The 20,973-nt window shown below is 55.6% G+C and overlaps 2 protein-coding genes across 5 annotated transcripts in view; one reads left to right on the top strand and one right to left on the bottom strand.

The window, feature by feature from the left end:
* Window positions 1–5,199, top strand: part of UNK (unk zinc finger) — a 45,657-nt gene extending 40,458 nt beyond the window's left edge. For all 4 annotated transcript variants that reach the window (XM_053994901.1, XM_053994900.1, XM_053994898.1 and 1 more), the window contains one exon: window positions 312–5,199. In XM_053994901.1, the coding sequence (XP_053850876.1) occupies window positions 312–467 (156 nt within the window). In that variant the 3' untranslated portion in view covers window positions 468–5,199. The remainder of the gene's footprint in view (window positions 1–311) is intronic.
* Window positions 5,200–6,463: 1,264 nt separating this feature from the next.
* UNC13D (unc-13 homolog D) lies at window positions 6,464–20,562 on the bottom strand. The gene is made up of 32 exons (XM_053994841.1): window positions 20,417–20,562; window positions 18,307–18,339; window positions 17,917–18,024; window positions 17,163–17,222; window positions 16,882–16,948; window positions 16,623–16,800; window positions 16,453–16,497; window positions 15,988–16,056; window positions 15,734–15,803; window positions 15,303–15,407; window positions 14,920–15,012; window positions 14,575–14,678; window positions 14,256–14,373; window positions 13,610–13,734; window positions 13,236–13,326; window positions 12,910–12,966; window positions 12,726–12,823; window positions 12,440–12,491; window positions 12,004–12,134; window positions 11,640–11,760; window positions 10,931–11,071; window positions 10,672–10,770; window positions 10,104–10,310; window positions 9,864–9,932; window positions 9,480–9,559; window positions 9,170–9,275; window positions 9,024–9,095; window positions 8,818–8,901; window positions 8,417–8,537; window positions 7,729–7,852; window positions 7,244–7,449; window positions 6,464–7,151 (listed from the first exon to the last, which is right to left on the bottom strand). Exons 1-32 carry the CDS (start codon window positions 20,471–20,473, stop codon window positions 7,048–7,050), a joined length of 3,195 nt encoding a protein of 1,064 aa, XP_053850816.1. The 5' UTR covers window positions 20,474–20,562; the 3' UTR covers window positions 6,464–7,047.
* Between the last annotated feature and the right edge of the window lie 411 nt (window positions 20,563–20,973).

The raw sequence follows: 20,973 nt of genomic DNA, 5'->3' as shown, positions 1-20,973 counted from the left end.
CTACAGGTCACAGCTTTTTCCCTTTTCTGAAATCAGAAGCCTGTCAGAGCACTTCCAGGTAGATGTAATCAAAGTGAGCTCTAGCTGGCTCACAGGAAGATAACTCCATCTTCTTTGTGCCTGAAGTACAGAGCGTAAATCAATCAAAGCTGCTCTGTTGATCCTAACGGTCCTGAAAGGCATCACACTGTGCTGCTTTCCTTTTGCTTCAGGAGATAACAGGGTAGACAGCTGCAAGCCCTCCCTGCCCTTCCCCAGGCCCTTGGCCGTGTGCGTGATGCTGACGCTGTGCCCTGTCCCCTCTCTTGCAGGCGGTATTTCAGATGCAGTCAGTGAAATGCCTTAAGTGTCAGGAGGAGAACCGGGTGGTGTTACCGTGCCAACACGCGGTGCTGTGCGAGACGTGCGCTGAGGAGGGCGAGTGCCCCATCTGCCACCCCAACAGGCCCCACTCTCTGCAGTCGTGACCTCCCAAGGACACTCGTTCTGATCATATCCTATAGAACTTTTTAACTTTATACATACGTACATATATATGTATGTGTATATATATATATGTATATATGTGTGTGGATGGGCGTGGCTGTGCACGTGTAGGGACGTGCACACACACACACATGCACACATGAAAACAGAAAATTAGTTGCAGAGCACTTTTTAATATTTTACATCCCGTATCTAAACTGCCCCTCACCCGTGCCCCACTAATTCTAACTCTTGATGAACTTTGAGAGCTGTTTTTAATACAGATCAAAGGGCCATTTGCAAAGAGTCTGTGTTTCTCCTCTTTTCTATTTAGGTGATAACAAATTTTTGACTATTTCCAGAAGGACTTAGAGTGGGCAAGAGGGGCTTCCATGTGCTTTCCAGAGGAAGAGTTGAGATCATGGGGAGGATCGAGGTGGTTTGAAATGACTTGCTCATGCCTTCGGTCCCCCTGCTCTTTCACTGACCCAGCTTGGTTAAAGCCGTCCTCCCTGATGGGAGCTCTGCCAGGCTCCTGCCTGGAGGGCCTCACACTGCCCATCTCTGAATGTGCAGGAACTTTGTCTGTCATTTAATCAGCAAAGTTCACTTTTTAAATTTTTTTACACTCTTTGTATATTTGTATGAAAAGATGAAAAGAGGGAAAAAAAAATTTCTATTGGACCTAGAGCAAGCCAAGCCCCAAAATTCAGTGGCCAGTGTTCACTGCTGATGCAGCCAACACGTTCCAGGTCTGAGCAGCCTTAGAAGTATTGCCCTTGGGTGAGCCAAAGCCCTTTATGAAGGAAATCTGGATGCAGAGGTTAGTTCTCTCCAGGCACCCCTTTGTCTGGTGGCTGTTTAGAGACTTTTTACTGATTCAGACCAAGATTAGTTTTGTTTTAGCCACAGGGACCTGATTTGTAGTCACTGCTGAAGTGCATGAACCAATTCCAGGTAGGCTGAGGACATTTTTGTTGCCTGTGTCAGCAGCTCAAGGGTGGTTTGTGGATTGCTGGCTCCAGAAACCCTGGTGCTGGAGATGTGTGGTGACAGAAATAGTCCAGCAGGACAGAGAATGCCACCAGCTCAGACCTGCCCATCAGCTGAGCTTTCCTGTGACTTTCCTTACCAGCATGTCCTTTGGATTTTTACATCAGGTGGATTGCAGTAACCTGCTGGGATCTCAACCAAAAGGCCACTCAGTTGACTAAACGTTTTTATTTTGCACAGGGATGGTCCCGTGCTACCCCTCCATGACCTGGAAAAGCACTGGAACCTCCAGCAGCCCACTATTGTAGGAAAACTGAATTTTTACCAGAGCCTCTCAGAAAGCTTCATATTTAATACAAACACATAATTAGGTTTGTTTCCATAATTCCACCTTTCCTCTCCATGGAAGGGGTTAATATGCATTCCCAGATGATCTCTTAAGTGCAGCTCTGTGTAGTTCTTTTTTATGTTTTCCCATTAACTTGTTTTTGGGTTTTTTGGTAAAAATGCTTTTTTTCCATGTGTATTTTATTGTAACTAGCATCAGGTTTTTTAATTTTTTTAATGGAGAGACACTGTTGAGTGACTATTGTGGCTATGTTGTTTGGTTATAGCCTTTGAATGTCTGTGCCATGGGGCAGCACATCTGCCTTGGTCTGATCTTAAGGAAAGACCTTTTATTAAAATACATGAACATTTCTCTTTTTTTTAGGAAAAATAAAAAATAAAAAAAAAATAAAAGTGGGGGGGGAGGAGGAGGAAAAAGCCCATTTAAGAAAAAAAATTACTAAAAAGTTTTTTTTTTTTTGTAACTAACTTAAATCATAGGAAATAAACTCTTGAATCAGATCTTTAATATTTATAAGCAGCAGAGCTGATCAGCCCGTTTTTGGCTATGGTTTGTAACACTTTTTATGAGCATGGGGGTTTCTCTGCTCCTCTGCCTCCCTGGGGGCTGCTCAGGGGTGATGCTGCCTTTTGCCAATCCTCTTTTTCCAGATCTGTCCAGCAGCAGCTCTGTGATTCCTCCAGGGAATCCCTCCACATGGAGCTTGTCCCCTGAGGGCAGCCTGGGCTGTCTCCTGGGACTTGCAGTCATAGGGTGATGCTGGACTTGGGGGGGTTAAGGGCAAAGAGCTGTTTGCCCCCAGTTTCCCTGGGGTACAAGGAAAAATTCCAGGCCAGAGAAAATGTGTTTTTCCCTTTTGAGTAAAACAGTTTCTCTGTTTTAAAACTTACACTGAAGGACCAAAGAATTCAGAATTTCACCTGTTTGTGGCCCTTAAATTTTAACTTTCCATTGCCACACTGCACTCATGGCAGAGCAGCCTGAAGGAATTAGCACTAGACCCTTCCCTTGCCCCCACCCCCACCTCTCTCAGCACTCTCTTTGCACAAGCACATAGACTTTCTCACTTTTCTCTGGTTCTTGAAGAAACACTTCCTAAATTTAGGTTTCTATCAATTTGTTTGCTGCTTAAAAAAAAAAGGAGAGGAATATTGAAATGTGAATTTATTTTCTTAAGCATCAGATGGAAAAGAGAACTTCATCTTTGCATATTTTGTGAGTGTTCTGGTGGGCCATTTAAAGACAATTTCCGAACCAAATGAGGTGGGAGCAGGGGGAAGGAGCAGCATTCCTGGCCCATTCCAGCAGTTGTTGCTGCCTGCTCTGTGCAGGAAGGACAAACCATAATCACAGCACTGCAGTTGAGGCTTAAGAGTCAGTGATCAGCTTTTGTATGGTGTAAAAACAGCTGAAATAAACCTGGTGCTAATAAGTGCAGCCCCTGTCACGTACTGTCAGGCTTCTTTCTGAAGCAGGAACTCCCTTTACAGGACACACAGTAACACAGCAGAGCTGAGGGGGCTTCAAAACAAAAGTGGGGTCCACAGGGTTCCTTGGGGAGCAGCCCAGCTGAAGAGCCCCGACCATGTCTGGGTCCTGCCTCCTCACACAGACTCCTGAGTGGATAATGACATTTTCCTCCCCAAATTTTTGGGAGCTTCAGAAGAGCTGACCTTGGTGACGAATTGGGCGGGTCAGACACTTCTGAGTAGAGAGTTGGGGGAAGGAGTTGTGGTTGTGATGTGAAACCACAGCATCCTAAAGGTCAATAAACTTTTACTTTATTGCGGAAAACCAACCTAGAAGCAGCTGGCTTGGGACAACACTAGCCTGGGTAGATCCAGAGCACCAAGCAGGGTCAGAGCTGTAGGTGAGAGCCAGGAGCTGAAGGATTTTAGCATTTTGGGCTAACAGGACCACTTTGAGCTCCTCTCTGGCCTTAGGTGCCGTAGCCATGTGCCTGCAGTGGCACGGGAGGGACCAGGAAAGGTCTCGGAGCTGGAGCACGTTTCCTAAAGCAGATCCCACCCCTGGGGGGTCCCTGCAGCTGATCCCCTGCCAAAGGGTTTTACACTTCTGTACATCTCTGAAGCTGAACTGAGCCACTGGCAAGGCTTGTGCAGCTGAGACAATGAAGAGAATTCCTTACCCTGGGAGGAAGCCCGTAACACTGCATGGACTTAGTCATCCCTTGCTGTTCCACCAGCCTCCGAACCTCCTCTCTTCCTCCTTTTCCCCTATCTGAGAAGGAAGAATATTACCAGTGTTTTCCTCCAGAGTTATTATAATCCTTGGAGTGATGGCCAACAGCAAAATAGATGTTACTGATGTAAAACCTAGTATTTTAAAGGTGAAGTATTCCTGCAAAGTAGTGACTGCATTGGAGAGATTTCTGGGGCTTCCCCACTCTGTAGCTTCCAATGTTAAAACAAAATAAATACAGTATACATTTAAAAAAAATAATAATAATACACACTGCAGTATTTCTGGTGGCAATTCTTGCCCAGTCCCTTCCCTGCTTTCGCCAGGAGGAAGGGCACTGGGCAGAGGCGCCCCTAGTCCGTGTAGAAGTTGGCAGAATGGTGATAAGTGGTGTAAAACGTGTTGTTGATTCCATGTATAGAACTGTGATTTCAGCTGTCGTTCTCTCGTACTCTGTAAATATGTGTTTTGGCTGTCGGAAACCTGGTTTAGACTCTTTTCTTGGCAGAGTGAATTTGCATGTGGGGCTGGAAAGAACTCAATCTGTGTCACAGTTTCCAAGGGCAGGATGGATTTTTTTTTTTTTTTAGACGACAATAAATTTTTATTTTTTTGCTAAGAAAAAAAAATACCAACTGAAGCGGTGTGTGCGTGTGTGTGTGCATGCGTGCCCGGGTGGATGTGCAGCCCCAGGCTCTGCTCTGGGCTTTGGGAGGGTGGAGAAATCTGGGCTTTGGAGCCCTCAAAACAACAGCTCTGTGGCCAAATTTCACACAACTAAGAATAATTTCTCTCTGAGCTCCCTCCCTTTTGGGGGTGTTGCAATTCACTTTCCTGATGGAGGTGTGGTGAAGGAGGGGGAACATCAATGCAATGTGGTTAAGGTGGGGCAGAGACCTCTTTGTAAGTTGCAAATCCAAAAATTTTTCACCCAAATTCTTGGTCTGGACATGGATTTGTGTCCTGGAAGAGCCTGGCTGGGCAGAGGTGAGCTGTGCCTGCACAGTGGATACAGTGTTTTGTGTGCTGGCACCCAAAAGAACACACCTGGCCTGTGGATCCAAGAATTACCTTAGTTTTGGTCTAATTAATGCTTCAAAGATGCATCAACCACTTCCCATTAGTCCAATCAGAAGAATAATCTGAACTGGCCCATTTGTATTGCAGATTATTGGTAACTCAATAAAATCAGTAGATCTAAGTGCCAGCCCCTTCCCTCTTGTGTTCTGGCCATCCGCCTGAGTCGGGTTCCTCACCAGGATTAGGAGGATGATGATGGAGATTTCTTCCTCTTCATCATTCTTGCATTTGCTAGGAGCTGTTTTTGTGTGCTTCAGGCCTTATTTTTTAATGTTTGGGCTGTTCTGCTCCATGGGGTAAGTTGTGCTTTGACTGATTAAGGTTTATTAGTCTTTCTCTGTAAAAGGTGGGATTTCTTTTAGGGTGGGAGAAGACCCACACCACTGCCTGTAGCTGAGCAAAAATTAAGCTAAAACACCTTGAATAAGACAGTGCAAACAACCTCAGAAGAGAGGTCAGCCCATGCCACCTGCTGCATGGTACATGCCTGACTGGTGGCAGCCCAGTGCAAGGTGGGACACAGTGATTTTTAAAAAAACAGCCAAAAATGAGCTGAGACCATATTCAAACCTCCAGCCTCGTGTAGTAAACCTTGTAATAAAGCATGAGGTGGCTGCCAGCAGGTGCCAGCTCCAGATGAGCTGTGGGGTGCAGGCACAGGGTGCTGGACCCAGCTGACACCCCGAGACAGCATCCCCACAATCCCAGACCCAGCTCTGGAATATTATTTCTCTTCACTAAAACCTAAGCCAGCAAATGGCTTCTTTGAGAGCCCGCAGCGCCTTAATCCCCCCTGCTGCGGGCTCTGTCACACAGATACCAAAGGAGCTTTTTTCTTTTCCCACCCCCGCATCCAGGATGTGACCTGAGCTGACCCAGTGGCTGCTCTGCCCACCGAGGGAGCAGCTGGTGCTCAGGCACCCGGGAGGGGGATGCTTTTAATTCCCTGGTCCTTGGCAGCTCCCAGGGACCTGCTGCAGCTCAAACACGTCACCCCCGTGCAGGGTGGGGGTAGAGGGAGCTCCAGATGTATCATTAGTACTAATTGCAGAGAAAACAAGCTCCAAAAGACCCAACAAATTGTTAAAACCACCTGCCTTGTCGTGCATTTTTACTGTCGTACTGGGTCACCGCACATGGATGCAACCTGCAGAGCTTCCCACCACTTCCAGAGGAACCCAGGTCCCTGGCACAGGCTGGGAGTGATGCCAGGGACCTGCACCACATGCCTGGGCTGTCAGCTGCCCAAAATACCTCCTGGTTTGGCTACCAGGGCTGTGATGCTCTTTATTGCTGCCCAGGCTCCAGCAAGATCCCAGGCTTCCAGGAGGTCAGTAAAATTGGTGGTAAAATAAAAAAACACCCAAACAGACACAAGAGCTATACACATTTTAAAAAAGGAGAAATTCAGCAGCTCCCACCAGACCTCAAATGCCTTGTCCCACCCCACTGTGATGCTGCTCCTATCACAGGGCCACTGCCCCCAAGCACACAGCCCACGCATCAGCTTTGCTGCTTTTCATTTAAAATAAGAGGCTTATCCACAAGAAAATGAGGGGGAAAAGAAACTTTAAAATCTAAAGAAAAACCAAAAATGAAGGCAGGTTTGGCCATGGCTGTCCCCAGCCTGAATCAGTTGTGTTGCAGACAGGAGGGCTGGGGACACGGCCAGGAGATGCAGCACTGGCAGTGACAAACTCCAGAGGGACATGCAGGGACAGCCACACTTTCACATCCCTCTTGTAGTGTTACTGGCAGGCAAAGAAATCCCCTCCAATCCAGCTGCCCACCCTCCCAGGCTCATGGAAGCGTTGCTGCCCAAGGGTAGGGGTGAGTTGGGTGCTGGGACTTGCGGTGGGGCAGGCACAGGGACCCCTCTGTCCCCACACTCCCTGCAGATGGTTCTGGCTCCAACACCACAAAAGTTCCCCTTCTGGGGCCATCTTCCTGCCCCTCTCTCACTCTGTCTCCTTGGACTGCTTGGCTCGTTGCTTGCGGAGCTTAACGAAGGCCTGAGCGTCTTTGTCCTTTTTCCTGGACTCCAGCAGCTGCAGGATCTCATCTGCCAGAGAAGAGGGGAGTGATGGTGGGAGATGCTCCCCACAGCTCCCTCTCCACTCTGCAGGGGCTCAGCCTGGCTGTGGCACCACGTACCCGTGGGCTTGGGGTGGGTGAGGGGGAGCCGGGTCTGGGGCACCCGTCCCATGTCAGCCTCATCCTCTGCGGTGTCGAGGCCGGGCAGGTGGCACAGGGGGAAGAAGGCTTCTCCCTCCAGGTCGTTGGCCCCCAGCATGTCGTAGTCAAACACAGTCAGCAGCAGACAGGCCCCCTCCTGCCGGCACTTCTCGGAGGGGATCAAGCTGCAGGGGCACGGGAGGCAGGGGATCATCACATCCCACCCCCTCGGTCACAACCTTCTGTGCTCCACGGGCAGCCACAGCCCCACGCTGACCCAAACCCCTCAAAGCTCAGGGCCCCAGCACAGCCCCGCACCCTCCCAGGTGTTTGGGGGACCCCACTGGGGCTGAAATCCCTGGACACGGCAGCTCCTGGAGCAGCAGCCCCATGGCAGAGGCTCCGTTGAAGCCTGAGGGGCTGTGGGGACTGGGGGATCCCGGTGGGTGTCAGCCCCTACGTACAAGTCGAAGGCTTCGTCGAAGAGGGGGTGCAGCTCGTTCTTCTTGCACTGGGTGGTCCGAGGCACCACCTCGGGGAACTCGTGCCGGGGCTCCAGGGTGAGCTGCACGAAGGGGTCGCTGGAGCCTGGTGGGGTGCAGACATCAGCCCCGTACCCTGGCCCCTCTGCCCCGGGACGAACCCAACCGGGGGGGTTTGGAGTCCCTGGGGTGGCTGCAGGGGGTGCTCAGGGCAGCCTCACCACAACCCCCAGCCCAGGCCGGGCTCCTGGAGGGTGCGGGAACATCCCTAAGCCTGCCCGCACAGCGATCGGCAGGGGTGGCTGCAGGAGGAGTGACCTCTCCTGGAGAGCGCCCCAAATGACAGCCGGACCCGGAGAAGGTCGCTGCTCACCCCGCCGTGTTTTTTATCTGCGACTGGAAGAAAAGCCGCCTGCCCTGGCTGCTGGCTTGTGCCAGAAGCAGTGGGATATGGGCACTGTGTCCTGCTTGGTCCTGCCTGCCACATCCCACTGAGACACCCAGAACCAGTGCAATAACCCCCCTTTTCCCCCAAATCCACCTCCTTGGATAAAAAAGCAAATCAAGAGAGAGTCCAAGCATTGCCAGCATCTCTCCTGACTGGGGCACACCAGGGACCAAGGACAGGGGACCCTGGGGCAGGGTGGCTCCCCTGCCCACCCACACCCACCGTTGGAGTCCAGCGGGATGAGGTTGGTGGCGTTGAGCACTTCCACACGGAGTTTCTGCTCCGAAGGCCGGTACAGAGCTTTGATGGTCACGGCCCCGTACTTCTCTGAGCTCGTGTCCAGCTGGGCAGTGGGATACAAGGATAAGGATGTTGTGCTTGATCCCCATCATGGAGGGGATGCACAGGGTTGGGCAGAGGCTCAGCAGGAAATTTGGGGTACCAGGGTGTGCTAGAATCTTCTGGGATGCATTGAGCCCCCTCCTGCTCAACGCTGTGGCCAAACCTGCCCCAGCAGCCCCAGGACTGGGAGGGTAGTGGGGAAACTCCTCATTTCCACACGCAGGGCCTGTGAGCAAAGGTGGGATGTGTGAAGGGGCTGGGAGCACCATCTGGACTCCTACCTGCTGCTGGATCCTGTTGATGAAGTATTTCTGGATGAGTTTGCGGCTGGTGGTGGAGCAGAGAGCCAGGTGAGTCTCCAGCGTCTGTGGGGAGGGGGAGAGGTGATAGTCAAGCACACGGACAGATCCATAGCCCAGGAATGTCGTCCCTGGCATCCCTGCCTCCCACAGGAAGCCACAGGAACTCCCTATCCCCATCTCCATACCCGGAAGGTTGCACTGTGGAGGGTCTCCAGCGGCAGCCCGCAGCCCTCGGCGTGGAAGCACAGCTCCAGGCTCTGGGGACAAGGATGCTGTCAGCCACCAACCAAACCCCTGTCTTTGCCAGGCACCCCCTGCTTCCCCTTGGTACCTTCAGGGCACAGAACAGCCTCTGGCAGTGCTGGACCGAGGGCACCTGAGGCCCCTGTGCTGCTGAGAGCACGGACAGGGTGTGCTGCCACAGGAGAGTGAGGAGACTGCAGGGGAGAGGGAGGCTGTGAGCAGGATCCAGGGATGGTCTTCAGCTGAAGGGCTCTGCAAAGCCCCAGAAGGAAGCGCCTCATCCTGCCAGCCCTGAGGTGGGATGGCCCCAAGCCCCTTGGAGCTGAGGGGATGCTCCTGCCCAGGGAACGGTGATGCTGGTGGCCTCTTCCACAGTGCATCCCAAGTGCCCTGGTCACCTTTTGAAGTTCTCCTGGACCAGATGCTCATTGAGGTACTGCAGCTCCGACTCCAGGAACTTCATGAGCGGGATGATGGACTGCAGTGAGAGGAGAGGGCATTGTGGGGGGCAGTGGGGCGTATCCAGCAGGGCACAGCAGGCCAGGAAGGATCCCAGAGGGGCTCCTTCCCACACAGGCAGGCTGTGCCTGGTGTGGTCCTGCTGCTGACATGGGCATCAAGCGAAGCCTGTGGAGCTCTGGGCCCCGTCACTGGTGTGTCCTGTGCCCCAGACGTAGGCAGGGAGCAGTGATGGAGGGTGACAGAGGCACCCACCAAGCAAGCAAAGGCTATTCATGGCTGCCCAAAAAGATGGTCCGGGAGGGGCTGGACTAGATACTTACATCCTCAGGCTTCTGGGTGTCACTGGAAGATGAGAGCTCCTGGATGTGTCTGGCAATGCCCTTGTCCAGCTGCCAGGGAGAAATGCAGGAAGAGACTTGGACTTTGGCCTCCACACCAGCCTCCCCGTGCCCAGCTCCACCTTGTCTCCATGCCAGGAGCATTACGGGCTTCAGGACACCTTGGGTGAAACTGCTCTGGGCTAGGTGAGGGCCAAGGGGGCATCAGTGACAGGTGGTCACCTTGGTAGCCAGGGCTTGCACCACGTCCCGGACCTCGTGGTCCAGGCAGGCCACGGTGCTGTCGAGCTGGTTGTGCAGAGCGTTCTGGATCTGCTGCGGGTCGATGATGCCCCTCATGCGCTGCTCCAGCTGGGCCCAGTCCAGCTGCGATGGCAGCTTCAGCATCAGCAGCCGGAGCTGCTCGATGTTGTTCACCACGATGCAGAGCTGGGGGAGGTGGGTCTGCTTCAGGGTCCACACCCCCTGGAGCATCCCACATCCCCATCCCCAAGGCAATCCATCATTATTCCCATTCCCATCTCCATCCTCATCCTCATCCCTAGTCCCATCACCATCTCCAGTCTCATTTTTATCCTCACCTGTGTCCCCATCCCCATCCTGCTCTCCCTGCTCACATCTTTTCCCTCCTGATTTTCCAGGATTATGGCTTTTGATGGCCAACTGGTCCCTGTGGAACCCAAACTGGGGATGTCAGCTGGGTTCTCAGCAGCTCAGCTCCCTCTTTGTCCAGAAACCAGGGCCAGATCCTGCCTTTCCTGGAGCAACCTGGACAGGTTCCAATACCAACCCTGTTGGCCGCCTCGCCCTCGTTCTGCTCGCTCAGCGACAGAGTCTCAGCCCTCTCCTTGATGAGCTTGCAGTACATCAGGGAGATCTTGCACATGTCCTGCAGGACAGAGAGGAAACCAATGGGACTGAACCAGGCAACACGGGGACCACCGTGGGCTCAGGGAACCACATCACTGGGGTTACTGGCTCCTTCATGGAGACACAACCCCAGGAGCAGGAGGAGGAAACTCCAGGTGCTGGTGCCCAGCTGTACAAACCTCCAGGAGATTGACCATGATCATGAAGGCTTTCTCAGTGTCTGGCCAGTTGAGCTGCTGCCAGGTTGTCACGATCTGGGCGTAGCAGGTGGACAGGTCAACAGTGGATGTGCTGTGCTTGTGATACCCGTAAGGCTTCAGCTGAGGGGCAGAGAAGGCAAACGCAGCTTGAACAGGGAGATGCCATCCCAGAGAGAAGAGCTGCTCCTTCACTTTGGGGCTCTCTGGCCCATCACCAGCACCTTATCTCCCAATGTCATCACACAACCACTTTGGAGAGAGGAGATGAGGATGGATGGAGCAACGCGAGCTCCCTGCTTCCCTCCATACAGCCACCCAGTGCTGCTGGACCCCATGAAGACCAGCCTGTGGCCCCATGTATGCCTTCCCCCACCTTGTCAGAGAGGTTGGAAGCAAAGGGGATTCTCACAGCATGGCCCGAATGCAGGGTCCTCAGATCACATGGGCTGCCAGGGATCAGTGAGGGAAGGGACACAGGGACACTGCGTGGGGCCAGGGTGGGTGGGATCAGCTGGCCCAGGGGACCACATACTTTGTTATGCCTTTGGGAGAGGAACCAGGCTGCTCCTGGGCTGCCAGAGGCACCTATGTGGTGGTCTCAGTGCTGTGAGCCAGGCACAGCAGCAAGGCATGGAGGACAGCTGCAGTGTCCCAAAGGGAGGAGGGAAATTTCTCCTCCCCACGTTACCTGGTCCATCTGGACGGCTCTCTGGGCCCTCTCCAGCGTGGTGGTGTAGGCCTTCTGGAGCCACAGGGGCAACGCTTCCTCAAACCACTGGTGGAAATTGCTCAGAGCCAGAGGTCCATCCCTATGGAGGAAGGCACCGGTTCTCCAGCCACACAGCAGCAGCACAGGACTGTCACCCCTCCTGCTCTCACACCAACCCCACCCAGAGATGAGCCCAAAACCCTCCTGGTGATGCTCCCATTGACACCAGACACCAACAGCCTGCTCTGCCTGGTGTGCAATTAGTGGTGAAGGATCCAGAGATCCTCTCAGTGAACTGCTCGATCCCTCCCTCTGGCACCTCTCCCCTCTCAGGGTTAGATACCTGCTTGGGAGGGAATCCTTCATCTGACAGAGCTCCTGCAGTTTCCTGTAGAGATCAAAGAGGCTCTCGGCCGTGGGTCTGGACATGCTGCTGTCAACCTTGTGCAGCTGCTCCTGGACATGCTCTGCCACCTGGATGGGAGCAAGGCCAGGGGGGACTTGGTGAGGTCTGGCCAGTGAGGTCTGGCCAGGAAGGCTCCTGCTGGAGTGAGGCTCAGCTCGGGGGACTCCTCTTCCTTTTGGGTGGCATTTCAGGAGATGTGTTGGGTCAAATAGTCCCCATAGTCACCCTATGGGCACACAGGGATAGAGGGGGAGTTTCTCTTGCTCCCCTTCCAAGCTTGCAACAAGCAGTTGCCACCTGAAAGGTGGCCAAAAACCTCAGCCTGGCTTTAGACCTTAGTCCCCTGAGGGCAGAACAGCCCAGGCTTGCTCACCAAGCTCTCCAGCTCCAGGTAGGCAATGGAGAAGATATTCAACTTAAGGTTGCTGCAAGAGAGAAACGTGGAGTCAGGAGCCTGCCAGCCCCAGCCCAGCAAAGCCAGACCAGCAAACCCGGCCAGGCCATGTCCTGGGTGAGGACAGCACAGCTCTAAGGGGCAGAGATGGGACCAAAGATCCCACCTGTGGAGTCCAAGGGCCAAGGAATGAGGCATCAAAGTGCCCTGTCACTCTTGATCCCAAGGAAGGTGGATGAGGGTGATATCAAGCACTGAAACCTACGTGCTGAACAATTTATTCCAGATCTTTTGGCACTGCTTGAGATCTTCTATCACCTCCAGGAGGAGCTTGGACAAGGCTTTGCTATTCTCCTCAATGCTCTGCAAAGGAAAGAACAGCTTGTTTTCAATGCTCAGACATTCTGAGGTGACTTTATCATGTCGGAGGGACAGAGATGGGAACTGACCTTCACCATGGGCTTGAGGTGCTGCTTCTGCATGTGGAACCATTCCGTTGTGCCTGACTGCAAGAGAGGAGTCCTGGTGGGATGGCAGGGAAGCAGGAGGAGCCAGCTCTGTCACCCCTTTCACTCTCCCCGTCCCCTGGGTGAGGGGAGAACCTCTGGTGGGAACCACAGGCTAGGGCCACCAGGTTGAAGGGGTGGGTATTTCCCATGCCATGGTGATCCATGTGGATTTGCTGAAGTGTGGGCATTGGGCAAGGGGTGGAAGGAAAGGGAGACCCGCAGGGTCCCACCCTGCAGGGGTTTGGGCTGGGTGAGACCCCCAGTACCTTCAGAGCTGTGGAGATCATCTGGGGGAGGTCAGGGCTGGGTGTGCACAGCTCACGGAAAGCTTTGGTTTTGCACATTTGGACGAGGACCCTGCAAATGAGAACCTGGAGTGAAACCCAGCACCTGCCATCAGAAACAAGCACCTCTCCCCTCAGAGACCCTGCCCAAACAGCCTCCCCCTCCCAGCAGCATTCCCCACAGGGAGCCCAGGATGAGGTTTGGGACGGGACAAGAGTCACAGCAGCCTAGAGAACAGCCAAGAGTCATAGGGAGAAAGGGCTCCCCCTGAGTTTTGCTCAAGCTCAGGGGCTTGTCCATCACCGTGGCCAAGCCACAGGACTCCACATGCAGCTGGCACCAGTGGCCAACTCACCGGAGCAGGGACTGGAGCCTCTCCGTGGACCTCGGGACAGAGAGGGGGAAAATGATGCGGAACCTACGGATGAGGGAGACCCCGTAGGTCAGCAAGGACTGGAAGGACTCGGCCAGCTCTGCTTTCTGGGGAGAAGAAAGGAGACATGCATCGTCCTCCTCAGTGACAGGCAGATGCTGGCAGGACCATGGCACCACAGTGGAGGGAGGTGCTGCTCCCATTCCTTTCCAGCCTCCTCCAGGGATGGGGAAAAAACCCTGATGTCTCTGGTAGCTTCTCCCTGGAGGGATTGAACTGAGCTTTGTGCTTAAACCTCATTGCTATGCATGGAAAATTCAGTGTCTCAGCAGGGTGCAGGGATGCTCTGGGAAAAGCAGAAATTGGGTCATATTTAAGTTTTGCAGGGGGTTGTGATTGACCTGATGGCAGGGATGGGGGAGGGGGATGTCAGTGCAAAGGGAAAGGGGCTCTGCACAGAGAGGGGTAACAAACCAACAAACCACTGGGAAATGCCCTCCAGACACCCTGGCACCCCTGTACCCCACAGTCTCCTGCCCTTCCTGGAACTGAAACAGCCCCAGGGGCTCTGGGAGGAGAGGCTCAGGCTTGGGTGCCTCGGGCACCTTTCCCTGATCTCTGCCCTCACCTGCTCTGGCCTCAGGCGCTCCTGCACCCACCGGTACTCGATGCTGGTGATCTGGTGGAGGAGGCAGCTGCTGCTGAACTCCAGGCTCTGGTAGAGTTTGCTGTAGGCCAGCCACTGCCTGGGGAAGAGGGAAGGCTGGGCTGAGCCCCCGGGGGCTGGGGGACACCAGAAGCCAGCCACAGTCACAGCTGGGGTCACAGGGGGCACCCAGGTGTCCTGGGGGCAGCACCTGAGCTCATGGGACAGACCAGCTGTGGTCAGAGGGTGCCAGGAAGGCCCCAAGTGCTGCACTGGGGCGCCCTGGCTGTGGGGTACTCACGCCATGTCCTGGTGGAAGTCAGAGAGGTCCTTCTGTGTGGCGTGCAGGTACAGCACGGTGCTGGCATGGCTGCTCAGCTCTCCGTCCCAGGAGGTGCTGCCAGCCTGCCAGGAGGGAAAGGGGGAGGAATGTGTCCTGGAGCAAGACAGGATGAGGAGGAGGAGGACAGGCACCATGGAGGGGGAGGGGATATTTGCAGGAGTGGGAGCCCCAGAAAGATGCCAGGCATCATCCTGACCCTCATTCCCATCACACAGTGTGTTGGGGTGTGGGCTGCAAAGGAAGGCCTGCCCAACCCAGCTGCTGGAGGGCTGTTTCTGGTGCCGGTAGCAGCCCTGGTGGTACCTGGTGCTGCAGGATCTCGTGGGACACCAGCTGCTGCAGCAGGTGGCGGTGGACGGTGTAGCTCGGCTGTGTCCGGCTGCTCGTGGTGGCCCTCTGCAAAGACACAAGGCAGAGAGAACCATCACCTGCCTGGATGCACAGGGACGCTGTCACAGTGGGGACAAAAAGCAGGGCTGGAGAGCCAAGGGCTACAGGTGAACCAGGAGCAGGGTCCTGGTGCTGGCACAGAGCCCAGGGGAGGGTCCAGCACCTGCAGACCCTAGTGCTGGCACCTCTGCTCCTGGGACAGGCACCTGTGACCCCAGACAAGCCCCAAGGGACAGGCAGCTGTCCTTCCCATCCTGCCAAGGCAATGGAAAGGAGCTTTCCACATCCCATCCCACCTTCTTGTGAGTCAGTAGGAACTGCAGGTGACAGTGTCCCCGCTCGGGATAGGTCTCTGTCCGTGGCTCCAGCTGGTACCACTGGTCATTCCAGCAGTGCAGGTCCTGCAGGCACAGAGGGACAAGGGGGAAGCCCTGGGCAGCCTTCCCAGGAGAAGGAGTTCATTCAGAGACCAGGGGATCTTCATCCCACTGCGTTCATGGGGCAGGAAGATTCTGTATTGGATTAAAAACACAGGCTGTGCAGTGACTGAGTGTGTTGCCACGACTGTGGCACAGTGAAGGACCTGACATCGGTCTGTGGCTCTGAGAAGGGATCCTGGGTGTGCCAGTGCTGCCACGGGGCTGGGATCCTGCCCGGACCCTGGGAGGTTTCACTGGGGAAAGTCCTGGGGAGTCCCTCGGAGGAGGGGAGGCACGACCGGGCTCACCTTCAGGCGAACCACCACGTTCCCCAGGAAATCGTCCTGCCCTTTGTCTTTGCGAGCGTCTTTAAAGATCCTGAAAGGCACAAACAACGGAGGGGGTGGGAAGGTGTCCTGCACGACCTGGCCGTGTTCGGGGTGGAGAAGGGTGACACAGACCTCCGCCCGCCCTCCCTCCCTCCAAGGGCGATTTTTAAAATCCAGCAGGCAAATAACCATTTTCCAACCCTCGGCAGCCTTGGGGCCGCACCAGCACCAACCTTTTGAGGCCGTGGAGGTCCGTCAGCTCCCCCAGCTTGTGCCGCATCGACTCCACCACGTCCGAGTCCCTGCGAGGGCAGGAGGCAAAACCCACGGCGGGGAGAGGGGGAAATGCAGGGGATGGAAAAGCAGAGCAGGGAATTGCAATGACGGTGGAGAAGGGAAAGCACAGGAGCAGGGAAGTGTCAGTGTTGAGGCCACCCCCAAGCCCAGCCCAAAGCTGTGAGCACGTGGGTCTCCATAAATTAAACCAGGGCTTAGGACCAGCCCTGCCTGGGCACAGCCAGCCTGGGCTTTCCCTGCTGGCACAGGTCACATCCTGCACTGAGCACTGCTCCACGGAAAGTGAGCGGGAAAGGGGTTCCCAGCTGGCTTCGGGGCCTTTAAAAAAGTTGCAGATTGAATCCCAGGAGGCAGCACCCCCTCGGGCAGGGTCCTGGGCTCACTGGGATGCTGTCACTCACCACATGTCCAGGTGGAAGCTGGCTGTCTCCACATCTTTAAACTCCCTGCAAGGCACCAGGGGATGTTACTGGAGTAACACACGAGTGGTGAACCCCCATCCCCAGCCAAGAGCCCTGGCCACGCCCTGCATCCCCCCAGAGAGCAGAGCCAAGGGGTGGGGATGGCTTACAGGATGAAGGTCTCGTTCCACACTGGGCTGAGGGTCTGGCTTATGACTTGGGTGCGATGGATTTGGTCTTCGGGGATGAGGTCTTTGACCACAGCCTTCATCCTCTTCTTGTGGTCGGGGTGGGCTGGCTCGTGGCTCCTGGCCTCGATGCCCAGCAGGCAGTATGGGTCACTGAGCCCTGCGAAGGCAGAGGTGTGGGAATACCACTCAGGAGCAGCAGCTGCCCCTCTTCCCACAGGAAACCCACCCCTCCACTTACCACTGACATCTTTACCCAAAATTCCCTTGGCTTCCTTCACAGTGGCTTTCAGGCAGTAAATGGGGCTCTGGAAAAATGAATAAACAGCTATTAATGTGCGGGTCACCAACCCTGTGACGAAGGATCACCCCTGCATGGAAGGATGGGGCTGGAGCAGGACCTTGCCATCAGCTCCCACCCAAGCAGTGACAACCCCAGGGCACACCAAATCCCAACCACAGGGGCTCAGGGGCACTGCAGCCCCCCAGCACCACCCCAGCTGCACCCTGGGGACACTGTACCTCCAGCTCCATGACTTGCTGCATGATGACGCTGTGCTCCTCTGCGTTCATGCCAAAAGCCTGTGTGGATATTGGGGCTGATGATGGATGCTACCCTGTTAACAGGGGCTGGAGAGCAGCCAGGGGCTTCCCTCTGCTCCCTGGGAGCCAGAAGCAACCCAAGGGGAGAGGAGAGTGGCAGAGTCCAGCAGAAAAGCTGGGGACCAGCTGAAAGCTCTTGAGGGAGAGCCTTCCTCCCACCATCCCCAGCCTAAGATAAACAGTTCTCCCCAGGGCTAATACTTCCCAGCCACAGGATACTCCCAGCCTTCCAGCTGGATGCTGCTGCTACATCTTTCATGGTGCTTGTTAAAAGCTCCCTCTGAGTGACCTTGTAGGGAGCCAGAGGAATGATTATTGGCTCCAAACAACCAGAGAGAAATTGTGTGTGGTGGGGTCAGGGCAAGTTCTGCGTAGCTGGGATGGGGCACTTCCACATCCTGGCCCCTGGAGGCTCTGGTCCAGCCCAAGCCCCTGGCACACGGAAAGCCCAACCTTATTCAACATTAATATTCTCAAGTTTGCAAGTAAAAGTTTGTTATTCAGCCTCCTGAGAATGTTGTGGTCTTCTGTGAACCACCAGAGTAAATCAAAGCCCCTTTAAAAACTCACTGAGCGAGCTTGGGGCATAACAGCCCCCTACCATCCCCTGTAGGTGGGAGGATGGACGTGTCAGGGGACAGGTTTTGGGGACCCTGTCAGGAAGGGGATGCACCTTCTGCACATAGGAGTAGAGCTCCTGGGAGTCCCTGACGTGCTGCTGCTCGGGCTTGCCCAGGCGGTGCCGGATGGTGTAGAGAACCTCCTCGTAGAGCAGGGCCAGCTGTGGGGGACAGTGCTGACACCTCATGTGGGGACAGCCAGCAGGGATGTGCTCCAGTCATCCCCCAGGATCAGCAGGATTTCCTTGCATCCCCCGGGATCAGCAGGATTTCCTCCTCACAGCTCCCCAGGCTCTGTGCCAGGCCCTGCCACCCCCTGCATCCAGCCCTGCCCGCCCACCACCAGCTGTCCCTGGGGAGCTGAGCCACGTCCCTGAGCCCCTGCAGCACTGCCACCCCCTCCAGTGCCACCAAGGGAGACCACAGTGGGGCCACACTCGTACCTCTTCCTTGGAGAACCGGTGGGACAGATCCATCTGGGGAGAGAAGAGAAGCGGAGAGGTTTCCCATCAAGAGCACAGCTTGAGGAGGAAGTCGTGGCCGGACAGGGCAGGGCAGCCAGGGTGGGGTGGCATCACCCACAGCACATGAGAGTGGGATGTCCCAAAGGATGCTGTGTCACCCCACGGCCAAGGGACAATGTCCCCCATCACACACCAGCAGGGCAGCACGGGGGACTTCACCCCCCAGTCCCATTAATTGAGGAAGGGCCTGCGAGGGTGGCAACAGCAGCTTGGGGTGACCCCCAGGAGGCTTTAAAAGCCAACCACCCACCTCTCACCCCCCAGAGCCACTCACTCCAGCAGCACCAGGCTGGAGAGCAAAGCAGCTGAGGGACAGGGCAGGGGGCCAGAGCACCAAGAGGAGCTCCAGGCTGGGCAAGGAGACGCCAAAAGCCACCAGGACTTGGTGCACTGCTACAAGTCTCTGAAAGCTGCAAGGGAGCACTGCTCATCCCCCACTTGAAGGATGCCCAGTGACAGCACTGACTTTCCAAACAGGAATTAAATCCAAGCGGTGACACTGCCAGAGGAAGGGGACCGGTGTCCCTGTGCCATCTGTCACGGGTCTTAGCACTGGAACCTCTGGGAGTACAAGGGGGTGACACCAAAAAATGCAACAGAAGTCTTAAAAATGAGTTTGGGCTTTTCTGGGCTGAGGGGCATTTGCAGAGAATGGTCCCAGCACCTGCTCATGCAGGGCCGGTGGGGATGGATGGATGGATGGATGAATGGATGGATGGATGGATGGATGGATGGATGGATGGATGGATGGATGGACAAATCCTACCTGTGGGTCAGCCCAGGCCCCAAAGTGACCTTAGGAACCCCTAACAGAAAAAAATAAACCAACCCTGAGCTTGAACATTAACATTTGCTTATGGCAAATCTAGGGCTGGTATAATCCCCTGGCCATCTGGACTGAATTCAACCCTTCCAGCCCTGGCAAGTTTAACCCTTGAGTTGCTTCTCTCCCACCTGCCTCCACATCCCTTCTTGTACCCACTGGTGGCTGCTGGGGGCTCTGGTGGCTCAGTACCCCCCTGTGAAAGGGGAGCCTGTTGCACTCAGGAGGTCCCAGCCTGCCCCTGCCCAGATTCCATGCACCTTCTCCTGCTGCTGGCACTGTCCTGCCCGTGCCAAGGCACGGGGGGCATGGCCCCATCCCAAATCTTCCAGCGTCCCCACAGTCAGCGCTGCCCCATTGCAAGGTCAGAAGCGCAGAGAGAACAGAAAAGGATTTTATTTCTCTGCTGCTGTTATTTATTACCAGCAAGACACGGGCATCTGTTCCTCACTCAGCAGTGGGGTAGCCCAGGAGGTCAGGGGAGGAATCCCTGCTGGTTTTGGGGGCAGCTCCCTGCTGCTCCATTCTGCTGCCCGGGCAGCAGGATCTGCTCCGTGCTCCCGTGTGCACACGGGACTGGTTAAGCTAAAGCTGAGCTGAGCCACCAGGACGTGTTTACTGCTGCTAATCCTCATGCCAAGAGCCCAGCTCAAATCCAGTAGTGTTGCTTAAATCCAGGTCTGGATCCAGCCCCCAGCATCAGCCCACCCCAGCAGCTGCAGCAGTGGGGAGGCAGCAGGGACAGGGGCGCTCAGGAGAGGGGACAGGTCCCCGAGAGGGGACACCCCCAGGACAGAGCAGCCCAGGAGCCCAGCACGGGGCACTGCCCTCGTGCTCCCAGCAGCAGCGGGCAGAGCTGTGGCTCCCATCTCACCGGGACAGACACGGGCACCCAGAAGGAGATGTCATTTTGGGAGGGCCTGGAGCAGGGCTTTGGGGCAGCTGCGGCAGCACAGAGCCCGGAGGGGCTCAGAGGGGACCCTCAGTGGGGGCACAGAGCTGCAGCTGACCCCGTACTCACCCTGGGTGCCCAGGAGTTTGGTACCTCAGTCACACCCGGGCCTCGGTCCCTTTTCCCCCATCCCCCTTGTCCAGCCTCGGCACCCAGCGCTGCCCCCAGGGTCCCCTGGCACAGCCACCCTGCCCTGCCTGCTGCCACCACACCTGCAGCACCGTCCCCAGCCCCCTGAGCTCAGATCCACCTACCTCGGGGCTCTCCGCCCCGGGGAGGCTCCCCGGGGGGCTCTGGCCAGCAGGATCCATCTCGGGGCAGGCTGAGTGTGGGGCAGGGCTGCAGCTCTGCCTGCAGCTGCGGCCTCCCCCGCGGCTCGCTCCTCAGGGAGGAAACCACAGCCCTTATCGGAGCGTGGCCATTTTAACACAGCGGAAACTCAGTGCTGGGGCTCCTTGCAGAGCGCCCCGGGACGCAGGCGCCCCGGCCCCGCTCCCAGGCACCCCCGCCACGGGCCCTGCGCGGCACACAGGCCATGGGGGCCAAGGGAAGCTGCCTGCTGCCACTTACGGGCAAGGAATTGGGAGCCAGTGGAGAGAAATAGCCCTGAGAAGGCAAAGGCCAGCAGGGGAAGGGGGCGATGGAGGGGATTAGTGAAGGCAATACTGAGGATCTGGGCTCTGACGTGTTTTCGGGATCCATCGTGCCCTGGGAGCAGAGGCAGGGACCTTGCAGAAAGCAGGGGGTGTCTTCAGCCCCGGGGGATGGGGGGATTTGAAACCCCATGCAAAAGCTGCAGGATGAGAAGTCT

The sequence above is a fragment of the Vidua macroura genome, chromosome 19 (assembly GCF_024509145.1).
Source record: "Vidua macroura isolate BioBank_ID:100142 chromosome 19, ASM2450914v1, whole genome shotgun sequence".
Lineage (NCBI taxonomy): Eukaryota > Metazoa > Chordata > Aves > Passeriformes > Viduidae > Vidua > Vidua macroura.
The sequence above is the reverse complement of the archived record's forward strand: the minus strand, read 5'-3'. Positions and strand labels throughout refer to the sequence as shown.

Coding starts and splice junctions, on each gene's coding strand:
- UNC13D (XM_053994841.1), bottom strand. CDS start 20,473: ATGGATCCTGCTGGCCAGAGCCCCCCGGGGAGCCTCCCCGGGGCGGAG. Junction 16,949..17,162: donor AGCAAGTCATGGAGCTGGAG/GTACAGTGTCCC, acceptor TCATTTTTCCAG/AGCCCCATTTACTGCCTGAA. Junction 14,374..14,574: donor GACTTCCACCAGGACATGGC/GTGAGTACCCCA, acceptor CCTCTTCCCCAG/GCAGTGGCTGGCCTACAGCA.